We start from the raw sequence: 13,305 nt of genomic DNA, 5'->3' as shown, positions 1-13,305 counted from the left end.
GTGTTGTAGTCAGGAGATAGGTCAAATAAGCTCCCAGATAAGGTTCACATGGCAATTGCTAGAGAAATACACACGTCCCGTGGGCAATTGCTAGAGAAATACACACGTCCCGTGGGCAATTACTCTCCACTTGCAACCATATGAACATTTTTGATGGTTCCAACTGCCTAACATTAATAGTTGCCAAGAAATGGACAGGAATCAGATCAATTCTAGCTTTCGAAACCTATTGCATAGTTCCATGTCTCCCTTCCACGATGCCCTATCCCTCAAAACTTATGTGCCAAAAGGGACCCCGCACCCACAACCTCACTCCCGCCAACTATAAATCACACATCATTCTCCGCAACCATCTTGTCAAGAATCTTTACTCACTGAACTTTTACACTTACCTATTTTACTGCATCCAATGCTATAAAAAGGGGATGTGGCTTCCCTACCTGCGATGCTATAGTTCCTGGGGACATACTGCATTACCCAGATCTCACCTGCCCCAAGTCAAAAGGTCAGGCGAGAGAGGATCACCTTAATTTCAAGCTAAGTATTTTTGAGCGGAATGGCAACATGACTCAGTTGCCACTTTACTGGAAGTTATGGCCCAAGATTACATAACAATCACATAGTAAAAGTGCCTCTAGGCAACTGTCATCATAACATGATAGAATTTCATATTCAGTTTGCGGGTGAGAGGTTTCGTTAAGACTCGTGTCTTAAACTTAATAAAGGCAATTGCAAAGACATGAGGACAGAGTTAGCTGAAGGGAACTGGGAAAATAGGTTAAAAAGCAGGACAGCTGAGAAATAATGGCAGACTTGTAAGAAGATATTCCAAAATTCATAACAAAGATAGATTCCACTGAGAAAGAAAGAGTCACTGAGAAGGATGTGGCATCTATTGTAACTAAAGTTAAAGATAGCATCAAATTGAAAGAGTTGTACGAGTCCATAAAGATCAATCATAGGTCAAAAGACAGATAATAGAACTCAGCAACGAATGACTTAGAGGATAACAGAAAGCTACCTAAAAAATATAGAGATAGTAAGAGTTTCTACAAATCTCCACTTTTAATGTTGTGATGGAGGGAAGGCCAGGTGATGAAGCAGCTGAACACAGTTGGGTCTAGTACACCATTCTGAGGAATTGCTGCAACGATGCCCCAGAGCTCAAATGATTGACACAATAGAATTACAGAATCCCTACAGTGCAGAAAGAGACCATTCTGCCCATACAGCCTGCACCAACAACAATCACACCCAGGCCCTATCTCCTTAGCCCCCCCAAAATTACCCTGCTAATTTACCCTGACACTAAGGGGCAATTTATCATGGCCAATCAACCTATCTTTGGAGTGCGGGAGAAACAGGAGCACCTGGAGGAAACCCACCTGGAAGGTGCAAACTCCATACAGACAGTGACCCAAGGCCAAAACTAAATCTTGGTTACTGGCACTGAGACAGCAGTGCTAACCACTGTGCCACCCCATCCAACAAACAGAACCAACTTCCTTTGTGCCAAGTATGACTCCAACCAATGGAATGTTTTCTCCCCAATTCTCAGTTTCCTGTTTTGCTAGGACTCCTTGTTGCCACACTTGGTCAAATACTGCCTTGATGTGAAGGGCAATCACTTTCACCCTACCTCTTGACTTCAGCTCTTATGCCTATGTCTGGACCAAGGCTGTAAAGAGGTTAGGAGATGAGTGACCCTGGAGGAACCCAAACTGAGCATCAGCAGGTAGCCTATTGTTAAGTAATGTGACTTGATAGCACCGATGATTGGATTGGATTGGATTTGTTCTGCTTCTTATGCACAGGACATACCTGGGCAATTTTCCACACTGCTGGATAGATGCCAGTGATGTAGTTGTTATGGATCAGTTTGGTTGGGGCAAAGCTAGTTCTGGAGCACAAATCTTCCAGACCTATTGCCAGAATATTGTCAGTGCCCATGATCCACATAGGTATCAACAACATAATTAGGACTAGGAAGGGACTTCTGTTTCAAGAATATAGGCAAGCAAAGGGCTAAATTAAAACACAGAAACTGAATGGTAATAATCCAAAGGAAATATTCCATAATTTAGAGGGGAGGCAATCACCTAGTGGTATTATCGCCGGATTATTAATCCAGAAACCCAGATAATGTTCTGAGGACCTGGGTTTGAATCCTCCCACGGCAGATGATGGAATTTGAATTCAATAAAAAGTATCTGAAATTAAGAGTCTGTTGATGATCATGAAAAAGCTTCATGTCACTAATGTCCTTTAGGGAAGAAAATCTGCCGTCCTTACCTGGTCTGGCCTACATGTGACTCCAGAGCCAGAGTAACTCTTAACTGCCCTCTGAAATGGCCCAGCAAGCCATTCAGTTGTATCAATCCCTACAAAGTCTCAAAGAAATGAAACTGGATTGGCTACCTGGCATCGACCTAGGCACTGGAAAAGACAATGACAAAGCAAACAGCCCTGTTGACCCTGCAAAGTCTACCTCACTAACATCTGCGGGCAAAAATTGGGAGAGCAGCCTCACAGACTAGTCAAGCAACAGCCTGACATAGTCATTTTTACGGAATAGTATCTTACAGTTAACACCCCAGACACCACCATTACCATCTCTGGATATGAACTGATCCACCGGCAGGACAGACCCAGCAGAGATGGCAGATCAGTGGTATACAGTTGGGAGGGAATCGCTCTGGAGGTCCTTGACATTGACTCTGGACTTCATGAAGTCTCATGGCTTCAGGTTAAACATGAGCAAGGAAACCTCTTACTTGTTACCATGCATGTCCTCCTTCGGCCGATGAGTCAATATTCCTCCAGCATTGAGGGTGGCAAGGGTGCAAAATGATGGGGGATTTCAATTCTACCGCCAAGAATGGCTCAGCAGCAGCACTTCTGATCAAGCCTTAAAGGATATAACTGCTAGACTGGGTCTGCAGCAGATGGTGAAGGATCCAACAAGAGGAAATAACATACTTGACCTCATACTTACTAATCTGCTGGTTGCAGATGTTATCTGTCCATGACAGTATTGGTAAGAGTGACCACCACACAGTCCTTGTGGAGACAAAATCCCACCTTCACACTGAGAATAACCTCCATCGTGTTGTGTGACACTATCACCGTGCTAAGTGGGACAGACTTTGAAGAGATCTAGCAACTCAAGACTGGGACTTGAGGCTCTGTGGGCCATCAACAGCAGCGGAATTGTACTCCAGCACAATCTGCAACCTCATGGCCCAAAATATCCTCCACTCACCCATTACCATCAACCCTGGTTCAATGGAGTGTGCAGACAGACATGCCAGGACCAGCACAGACACACCCAAGAATGAGGCATCAGCCTGGTGAAGCTACCAAACAGGACTACTTGCAAGCCAAATGGCAAATGGCAAAAACAGCAAGGTGATAGAGCTAAGTGATTCCAGAACCTACGGATCAGATCTAAGCTGTGCAGTTCTTCCACATCCAGTCGAGAGTGGTGATGGACAATTAAATAAACAACTCACTGGAGAGGAGGCAGCTCCACAAATATCCCCATCCTCAATGATGAGCAGCCCAGTATATCAGTGTAAAAGATAAGGCTGACTTGTTTGCAGCAATCTTCATACAGAAGTGTCGAATGGATGATTTATCTTGGCCTCTTCCACTGGTCCCCAGCATCTCAAATGCCAGTCTCCAGTCAATTCGGTTCACTCCATGTGATATCAAGAAGCGGCTGGAGGCACTGGATACTGCAAAGGCAATGAGCCCTGATAACATTCCGGCAACAGTACTGAAGACTTGTGCTCCAGAACTTGCCGCTCCCCTAGCCAAGGTCTCCCAATACAATTACAGTACTGGCATCTACCCAACAATGTGGAAAATTGCCCAAGTATGTCCTGTACAGAAAAAGCAGGACAAATTCAACTTGGCCAATTACCGCCCATCTCGATCATCAGTAAAGTAATGGAAGGGGTCATCAACAGTGCTATCAAGCAGCATCTGCTCAGCAATAACCTGCTCAGTGACGCCCAATTTGAGTTTCGCCAGGTTCACTCAACTATTGACCTCATTGCAGCTTTCGTTCAAACATGGGCAAAAGAGCTCAATTCTAGAGGTGAGGAGACAGCGACAGCCCTTGACACCGAGGCTGCATTCAACCGAGCTGGCATCAAGGAGCCCTAGTAAAACTGGAATCAATGGGTATTGGGGCCAAATTCTCTGCTAGTTGAAGTCATACCTGGTACATAGGAAGATGGTTGTGGTTATGGAGGGTCAATCACCTCAGCTCCAGGATATCTCTACAAGAGTCCTTCAGAGTAACATCCTAGGCTGCTTCATCAAATAACCTTCCCTCCATCATAAGGTCATAAGTGGGGATGTTCACTGATGATTGCACAATGTTCAGCACCATTTGCAACTCCTCAGATACTGAAGCAGTCCATGTTCAAATGCAACAAGATCTGGGCAATATCCAGGCTTCGACTGGCAAGTGGTAAATAGCATTTGCGCCACACAAATACCAGGCAATGACCATCACCAATAAGAGATGCTCTAACCACCACCCCTTAACATTCAATGGCGTAACCATCATTGAATCCCCCACTGCCAACATCCTTGGGGTTACCATTGACCAGAAACTCAACTGGACTCATCACATAAACACAATGGCTACAGGAGGTCAGAGGCTAGGAATACTGTGGTGAATAACTCACCTCCTGACTCCCCAGAGTCTATCCACTACCTATAAGGCACAAGTCAGGAGTGTGATGGAATACTCCCCAGTTGCCTGGATGGATACAATATATAACAATATTCAAGAAGCCTGACACCATCCAGGATAAAGCAGCCCACTTGACTGGCGCCACATCTACAAACATTCAATCCCTCCACCACCGACGCTCAGTTGCAGCAGTGTGTCCTATCTACAAGATGCACTGCAGCACCTTCCAAACCCACGATCACTTCCATCTAGAAGGATAAGGGCAGCAGATAAATGGGAACACCACCTGCAAATTCCCCTCCAAGCCACCCACCATCCTGATTTGGAAATATATTGCAGTTTCTTCACAGTCACTGGGTCAAAATCCTGGAATTCCCTCCCTAACTGCATTGTGGGTCAACCTATAGAACACAGACTGCAGCGATTCAAGGAGGGAGCTCACCACCATCTTCTTAAGGGCAATAATTGCTGGCCAGCCTACCAGCGATGCCCATGTCTCACAAATTAATAGAATAAAAAAGAAATTGGCCTAGGGTAAATAGGGCTAGACAGTTAAGCGCATGCCTCAAAAATTGATGTGAGAGAATGGATTTTGATCCTAAGGCACTGGCATTAGTATTGAGAAAATGGAGCTGTATATCTGTAATGGTCTTCACCTGAACCATGCTGGGACTAGTGTTCTGTGGAGTCGTGTAACTACGGTAGTAGAGAAGACTTTAAACTAAATAGTGGGTGTGGGGAAAGATGTGATAAACAAAAGAGAGAGTGTGAGAGAAAGAGAGAGAGAGAAGGTAAGAGAGCAAGACAGCAATAAGGCAAATGGTTATCAGTGTGGCAGACAGGAACAGAGCCTGCAAACATATTAGTGTGCCAGTTAAGGCTAAGGATTGCAAAAATATGACAGAATTAAAGGCACTCTATCAGACTGCACACAGCATTCACAATTAGGTAGATAAACTGACAGCACAAACAGAAATAAGCAAATATGACCTTATTGCCATTGTAGAGACCTGGCTGCAGCATGAAGAAGATTGGGAACTGAAAGTTCAAGGGTATCTGGCATTTTGGAAAGATAGGCAAAAAGGAAATGAAGGTGGTGCTGCACTGTTAACAAAGGATGGGATCAGTGTAATTGTGAGAGAGGATCTTAAATTGAAATATTAAAATGTAGAATCAGTTTGGGTGGATTTACAGCAAGACGCAGCAAACTTTGGTAGGAACTGTCTATAAGCCACCAAATAGTAGTAGTAATGTAAGGCACTTACCGCAAGGATAATACAGTAATCACAGGAAGCTTCATATCTATATATGGGCTGAGTAAACCTAATTAGCATAAATGCTGAGGACGATGAATTCCTGGAACATACATGCATTGATTTTCTGCAACAGTATGTTGAGGAACCAAGCAGCAATCAGGCTACTTTGGATCTGGTATTATGAAATGAGAAATTACTAATTAATAATCTCATTGTAAAGAACCCTGGGATTCAGTAGTAGCACAGTGCCAGGCCAGGATTCGATTCCTGGCTTGGGTCACTGTCTGTGTGGAGTTTGTACATTCTCCCCGTGTCTACATGGGTTTCCTCCGGGTGCCTTCCACATTCTGAAAGGCATGCTGGTTAGGTGCTTTGACCTGAACAGGCACCAGACTGTGGCGACCAAGGGAATTTCACAGTAACTTCATTGCAGTGTTAATGTAAGCCTTACTTGTGACAAGTAAACAAACTTTACTTTTACTTTACTTTAGGGAACAGTATCTGATTTGGAGGGATTAGCTATGAGGAGAAATTGGACAAACTTGATTTGTGTTCATTTGAAAGTCAAAGGCTGAGGAGCAACTTGATAGAAGTTTACAAAATTATGACAGGCATGGATAGAATGGATAGTCAGAATTTTTTTCCCCCCAGGGTAGAAATGTCAATTACCATGGGACAAAAAGGGGAAAGGTTAAAGGAGAGAAAATGAAAGAGGCAAGTCTTTTTTTTTTACACAGAGAACAAAGAACAACCCAGCATGGGAAACAGGCCCTTTGGCCCAACGAGGCCACGCCGCCGCATCCTCCTACACCTACCCTGCCCTGCCCTGTGTGTGAGTGGAACCCTTGATTTAGCCAGATTCAGGGGAGAATAGTGTCAATTTGGTATACCAATCAGCCTAAGAGCACATCTTTCGGGTGTGGGAGGAAACCGGAGCGCCCACAGGAAACCCATGCAACCACAGGGAGAATCCGCAAACTCCCACAGACACAGGCCCAAATCCATGTATCTGCACAGCTAGCAGTGATAGTCACTGAGCTGTTGCGCCCATAAAGAGGACAGTAAGTGCCTAGAAAGAGCTGCTGGGGAGGCAGTAGAAGCAGATACAATAGCAATGTTGAAGAAGCATTTCAAAGTATAAAGGAGTCGGCAGGGAATAGAAGAATATGGACCGCGAAGAGGCCAAAGGACTTTAGGAGTCATGTGTTGGCGCAGGCTTGGTGAGCCGAAGGGCCTGCTCTTGTGCTGTTTATCTTTAACATGAAAGAATTTTACATTAAATTTGAAAGTGATATAGTTTAATCTGAAACTATGGTCTTTTGTCTAAGCAAATGAAATTATGAACATTTGAGGGGCAGGTTGGCTGAAGTAGAATGGGAAATCACATTAATGACAGACAGGCAGTGGCTGGTAATTAAATAATTAATACATTGTTTGCAAAAAAAAAAATTACATTCCTTTAAGGCACAAAAAACCAACAGGATAAGTGATACAACTGTGGTTATTGAGAAGTTAGATTGTTTTACTTCAAAGGAAGAGGCCTTTGCAAAAGTTGCCAAAAAAGTAGTAAGCTTGAAGATTGGCAGGATGTAAACAGTTTAGAATTCAAAGGAGAACCAAAAAATTAACAAAGGAAGAAAATACGCAAGTGAGTTAGCAAGGAAAATAAAAATGGACTAAAAAAAGCTTTAACAGGCATGTGAAAAGGAAAAGATTAGTAAAGACAAATGTGGGCCCATTATAGAATGGGGAATTTATAATCGAAAAAAGAAAATGGTGGAGAAACAAAACAAGTACCTTGTGTCTGTCTTCAGGATGATGATACAAAAAGCCTCCCTGAAAAACTGGGGAGCCAAGGATCTAATGAGATTAAGAATCTGAAATAAATGATTAAAAAAGTAGTACTGGAGAATGAATGGGTATAAAAACTGATTTATTTCCGGGACCTAATAATCTAAATCCCAACATGTTGAAAGAAGTAGCTAGAGATAGAGGATGTATTGATGGTCATCCTTCAAATTTCTACAGATTCTGGAATGGTGCCTTTGAATTGGGTGGTGGCCGCATTATTTTTAGAAAGGGTGGGGGGGCAAAGGAAAAAAGAAGCAGGGAACTACAGACCTATTAGCCTGACATCTGCAGCAGGGATAATGCTAGAAGAGTGTGATAATTGGGCGCTTAAAAAGTAATTTTTGAATTGGACAGAGTCAACATGGATTTATGAAAGCGATATCATGTTGGAGTTTTTTTTGAGGATGTTGCAAGCAGGATAGATGAGGAAGAACCAGTGGATGTATTTTATTTGGATTTTCAGAAGGTTTTCAAATAAGGTTCTGCACAATTTAGTAAACAAAATTAGAATATTATCCCGGACCTGGGGATAATATACTGGCATGCATTGAGAGCTGGTTAACAGATAGAGAACAGGATGTAGGGATAAAAGAATCATGTTCAGGTTGGCAGGCTGTGATTAATGGAGTGCCACAAGGATCACTGTTTGGGCCCCAGCTATTCGCAATCTTTATCAATAATTTGGATGTGAGCACCAAATGTAATATTTCTAAGTTCGCTGATGACAAAACTAGGTGGAAATGTGATTTATTAGGGGAATGCAAAGAGACTTTAAGGAGATTCGGATAGGCTAAGTGAACAGACAATAGCACAGCTGATGGAATATAATGTGGAAAAATGTGAAATTATCCACTTTGGTAGGAAAACAAAAATAGTCTTTTTTTTAAAATGGGGAAAGACTGGGATGTGTTAATGTCCAAATGAACTTTAGTATCCTTGTTCATAACCAAGAACCAAGGGACACGGTCAGAATAAGCAGTTAGGTAGACCATTTAAGGCAGGGCAGAGTATCTCTTCAGTCAGACGTTGCTACATCTTTGCAATTCTCAAATCATTGAGAATGTTCAAAGTAGAGGTCACTAAATTTCTAGATACCAACGGCATCAAACAATACAGAATTAGTGCAGGAAGATAGCATTAAGGTAGAAGATCAGTCATAATTTTAGTTAAATGATGGAGCAGACTCAAGTGGTTAAGTGGGCTATTCCTGCTCCATGTTTCTAGGCCAAGATTAATCACCCAGGTGGCCCTCATCACTGAAGGTAGTTGCAAGCACTGATGTTTGGGCACCTCCACCATTGAGGATAGTGACATTTGTGGAACCTCCTCCTCCTCCAGTTAGCCATTTAATTGTCCACCCCACCATTTCCAACAGAATTTGGTCTTCTGCACTGTATGACTATGATAATTTATATTTTCTATATAAAAAGGTGAAACCCAGGTTTAGTTTCATTTAGAATGGTGATGGCATTTCTGGTGTTGTTTGTATATCTGCAAATTTTGATGAGGTTTTACAACTTGAAGTTGTTTAGGGAAGTTAAATACGAAGTAGAGAAACTGGGCTGTTACCTCACAACAGGAAATCTACAGATACAGGAAGAAACAGAAAGCAGTTTTAGTTCAGTTAGAAACATGTGCCAGCTTCTGCTGGACAAGAGAGGCAATTGCAGAAAACAGGTTTTCCAAAAGAACAGAAGATCCCAGAAACCAAGGAGTGAGACAAAAAAAATTCAGGGCAACACAAGTTGAGGAACAAGAACTGGAAATATGAACAAGGTCCTGTCCAGTGAAGTGAAAGGAGCAGAGAAAAAGACTCTGAATTAAACAAGGACAGCTGCATACAACAGAATCAAGGCAAAGTAGGCTTGTGAGAAGCCACATCAGAGGAGACAGCCAAACGTTGGTGACTCCTTACTCGAGTCTGTGAAGCAGTACTGTTCTGCTGGCATGGTTAACTATCTGATAGTGTGTGCGGAGAGCAAAACTTAAATGTTTATGGCGATCCAGGGGAGAGGAACATCATAAAAGAGGTTGAAACCCTGGAGGTGGATTGTTGTTGAAGATGTCTGACTGAAAGCATTGTTTGGGAAGAAATTCAATATGAGTTCTTTGAGAAAGACAGAATTTGAGAGAGACCAATTGGCTCACAGACTGATAAGCTGGGTGCATTGATAAGGAATCCATATACATTGCTTTGGAAAGCATAGAATCTACAGTGCAGAAGGCGGCCATTGAGCCTGCACTGACAACAATCTCATCTAGGTGCTGTCCTATCCCCACAACCTCATGTATTTACCCTCCTGATCCCCCTGACATTAAGGGGCAATTTATCATGGTCAATCAACAATCCCACATTTCTTTAGTTTTTGGAGGAAACTGGAGCACCCAGAGGAAACTCGTGCAGATATATGGGAGGGAGGGGGGTGCAGGGCATGTGTGCACGCGTGCGCATGCGAAGTCCACACAGGTAGTTACTTGAGGCCAGAATTGAACCCAGGTCCCTGGTGCTGTGAAGGAGCAGTGCTAACCACTGTACCACTGCTGTCACTTGGTTTCAGAATATGGTGCATCTGACCACAGATTGCCTATTGGTTTACATTATATTCACTGACTGTGAATATTAAGAATGAGATAATTTTGTGACTTGTGTTACCTTTACAAATCTGTATGTACCTGTAAAGATTTGGTTGCAGGTGAAGTAGTGTAATATAGTTCAATTTCTTGTTTCAAAACTTTTTTTTGTTAAAAGTTCATCAGCTGATTTCTGTGACTCTGTTCAGTGTCCAAACAAAAATTAAGTTAGGAACTATCACGATAGGTACCACCCTGAGACCTGACTTGGCCAGTAGCATCACCTGAAATTATAAGGTATACAAGCTGTACTGTGTTGTAGCTTCACCAGGTCAACATCTCATTTTTAGGTATGAATGCTGTTGCTCTTGGCTCTCCTTCCTGCATTCTTCAATGAATCAGGGGGTTGATCCCAGCTTGATGGTAATGGTAGAATGAGGATATGCTGGTTACAAATTGTGTTTGAGTACAATTTTGCTGTTGCTGATGGCACATAGTGTCTTACAGATGCCCAGTTATCATTTGTTATGGTTCTTACAGAATTGTTTGAAATTCTACCCAACGTAGTACCATACCACACAATGGAGGATATCCCCAGTGTGAAGACAGGACTTCATCTCCACAAGGACTGCAATGGTGGTCACACCTGCCAATACCACACCTATCATGGACGGAAGTATTTGGGCCAGCAGACTGGTGAGGATCATATCAAGTAAGATTTTCCCTGTTTTGGTTCCTCACTATCTGCTACAGACCCAGCCCTGCAGTTCCTTAAGGGCTCCTTAAGGACTCAGCCAGCTCAGCTGATTGAATAGCCTCGCTGTCACTTGTCCCACTCGCACATGTAACAGCTTCCCTGTTAAGGGTGCCATGCTAGATCAGACGCCAGATGACAACAAATTCAAAAGTCTGTGAGCAACTATCAGCACGATGCAATTCCTTCACTGTGGTCACAAAATCTTATTCAGTTTTTAGTGCTCTCATCTCTCAAATCTGACCACTGTCTCTGCTGATTGTTTTCCTTTATTTTCATGCTCTCTTAGATTATAATAGGCAAGAAGTCTCACAACACCAGGCTAAAGTCCAACAGGTTTATTTGGAATCATGAGCTTTTAGAACACTGCTCCTTCATCAGGTGAGTGATCACTCGCCCACTGAAGCGGCAACGCTCCAAAAGTTCATGATTCCAAAAAAATCTGTTGGACTAACTTGATGTTGACAGACTTCTTACTGTGCCCACCCCAGTCCAGCGCTGGTATCTCCACATCAAGGTTATACAGGTGGTTGAACAGAAAGGATGATATAGGGATACAGAAATAGAATGGGCTCGTGGTATTGAAATCACTGCTCACTGGAGGATAAATACTGATGTGGACTGTTTGGACTGATGTCTATGATGTAACTTCTAATTGCTTCACTGTCATATCAATTTACTCCTAATTTAGTATCTATAATTTAACATAAAAGAAAGTAAACAACGTTCACCATGATTTTATGCAGCCAAAGGATTTTAAATAGCCAACAGATATTCCAATATGTGATTAGTTGCTTCAATTAGTTGGTTATTATCAAGAAACTGCTTTTCAAAGCTTCAAATATAGTATAAATGTAAAACAAATCCAGTCACACTTCTGTAAAAGATTACAGGCAATAATTTTAAACACAATTTACTCACCATCATATTCTGGGAAATAATCAACTAAGTGAGAATACATGATCTTCTCCTCCAAGAGATCTTTCTTGTTTAAGAAGAGGATGACTGAGGAGTTTTGAAACCAGGGATATGTAATAATTGTTCTAAATAATGCTTTGCTCTCTTCCATTCGATTCTGGAATAAATTACATCAGTTAGTTAAGTTCACTTTCAGAAATCAGGAGAACTAAGATTTGAGGTTGGGACACTGTACTTCATTCATGTAGGCATTGTTTCAAGCCCAATGAGGGAACAAGACATTTTTTTAATATATCTGAGACACCAGGTATGAGAGTATTGCTGAAAAGTGACATGTAATAGCCAGAGTCCCACTGATTAATTTTTAAAAGCAAGATTGTTGGAAACTATACCGCTATTAGGAACAGGAGTAGGCACGCCAGCCCCATGATCCTGTCCCTGCCATTCAATTAAATGGCTGATCTCAATTGCGACTCCGTTTTCCCCACTAGGTAAGAAATATACTGTTGACAAGTGATAACCAGGATTTGTGTAAATATATCTGCATATATCCATATAAAACTGTATTCCACAGAAAAAACGTTAAGATCATGATCAACCTTTCCACTAGGGTACTTATTTTTATATCTGTCCTGAAAAACTGAGATTCAAGGGATACCACTCAATGAGCACTGGAATTCTTATTACAAACTATTATTCCTCATCTGAATCTAAATAATGAATACTGCCAGGTTATTGGACTTTGATTGATTACACACCTTAAAGTGGTGCTTATTTCCCAACATCCATTTGTATAAATTCTACAGGATTAAACAAACAAGATTTCTACTATCCTACTGAAGGGCATTCCAGTCATCTAAATGGTATAAAACATCCCGATTAAGAAAGTTCCTCTTCTGGTAACGAAAAGAAACGTTCCATGAATGAATCAAATTCAAAATAAATTAAACCATGGGAATATGGATTGCATCTGTACATTTTAAAGGAATCTAGGGAAGAGGTAACAGAGGGACTATTACACAAAATTACATTTCCATTTGGAAAATGCATAGCATTAGAGGATGGGCAGATAAGATAACTAACATTATACCTATGTTTGAGAGAGAGATATCATGTCCAAAGAACTACAGACCAGTCAGTATGAAAAATAATAGAACCCTGATTAAAAGGAGAAAATCTAGAAACCAGAAATAGAATATGAACGGTCAGCATGGATTTCAAAAAGAGGAATTCTTGTTTGGCCAACC

At 41.9% G+C, this 13,305-nt stretch overlaps 1 protein-coding gene across 2 annotated transcripts in view; it reads right to left on the bottom strand.

Annotated features, from left to right (window-relative positions):
- Positions 1–13,305, bottom strand: part of LOC145343063 (guanine nucleotide-binding protein G(q) subunit alpha-like) — a 221,774-nt gene that overhangs the window by 11,833 nt on the left and 196,636 nt on the right. For both annotated transcript variants that reach the window (XM_080188879.1, XM_080188880.1), the window contains one exon: positions 12,062–12,215. In XM_080188879.1, coding sequence (XP_080045005.1) covers positions 12,062–12,215 — 154 coding nt within the window. The remainder of the gene's footprint in view (positions 1–12,061; positions 12,216–13,305) is intronic.

This window comes from Carcharhinus amblyrhynchos, chromosome 5, assembly GCF_965287045.1.
Source record: "Carcharhinus amblyrhynchos chromosome 5, sCarAmb.v2.hapA, whole genome shotgun sequence".
Taxonomy (NCBI): domain Eukaryota; kingdom Metazoa; phylum Chordata; class Chondrichthyes; order Carcharhiniformes; family Carcharhinidae; genus Carcharhinus; species Carcharhinus amblyrhynchos.
Note: the sequence above shows the minus strand (reverse complement) of the source record. Positions and strands in the feature narration are given on the sequence as shown.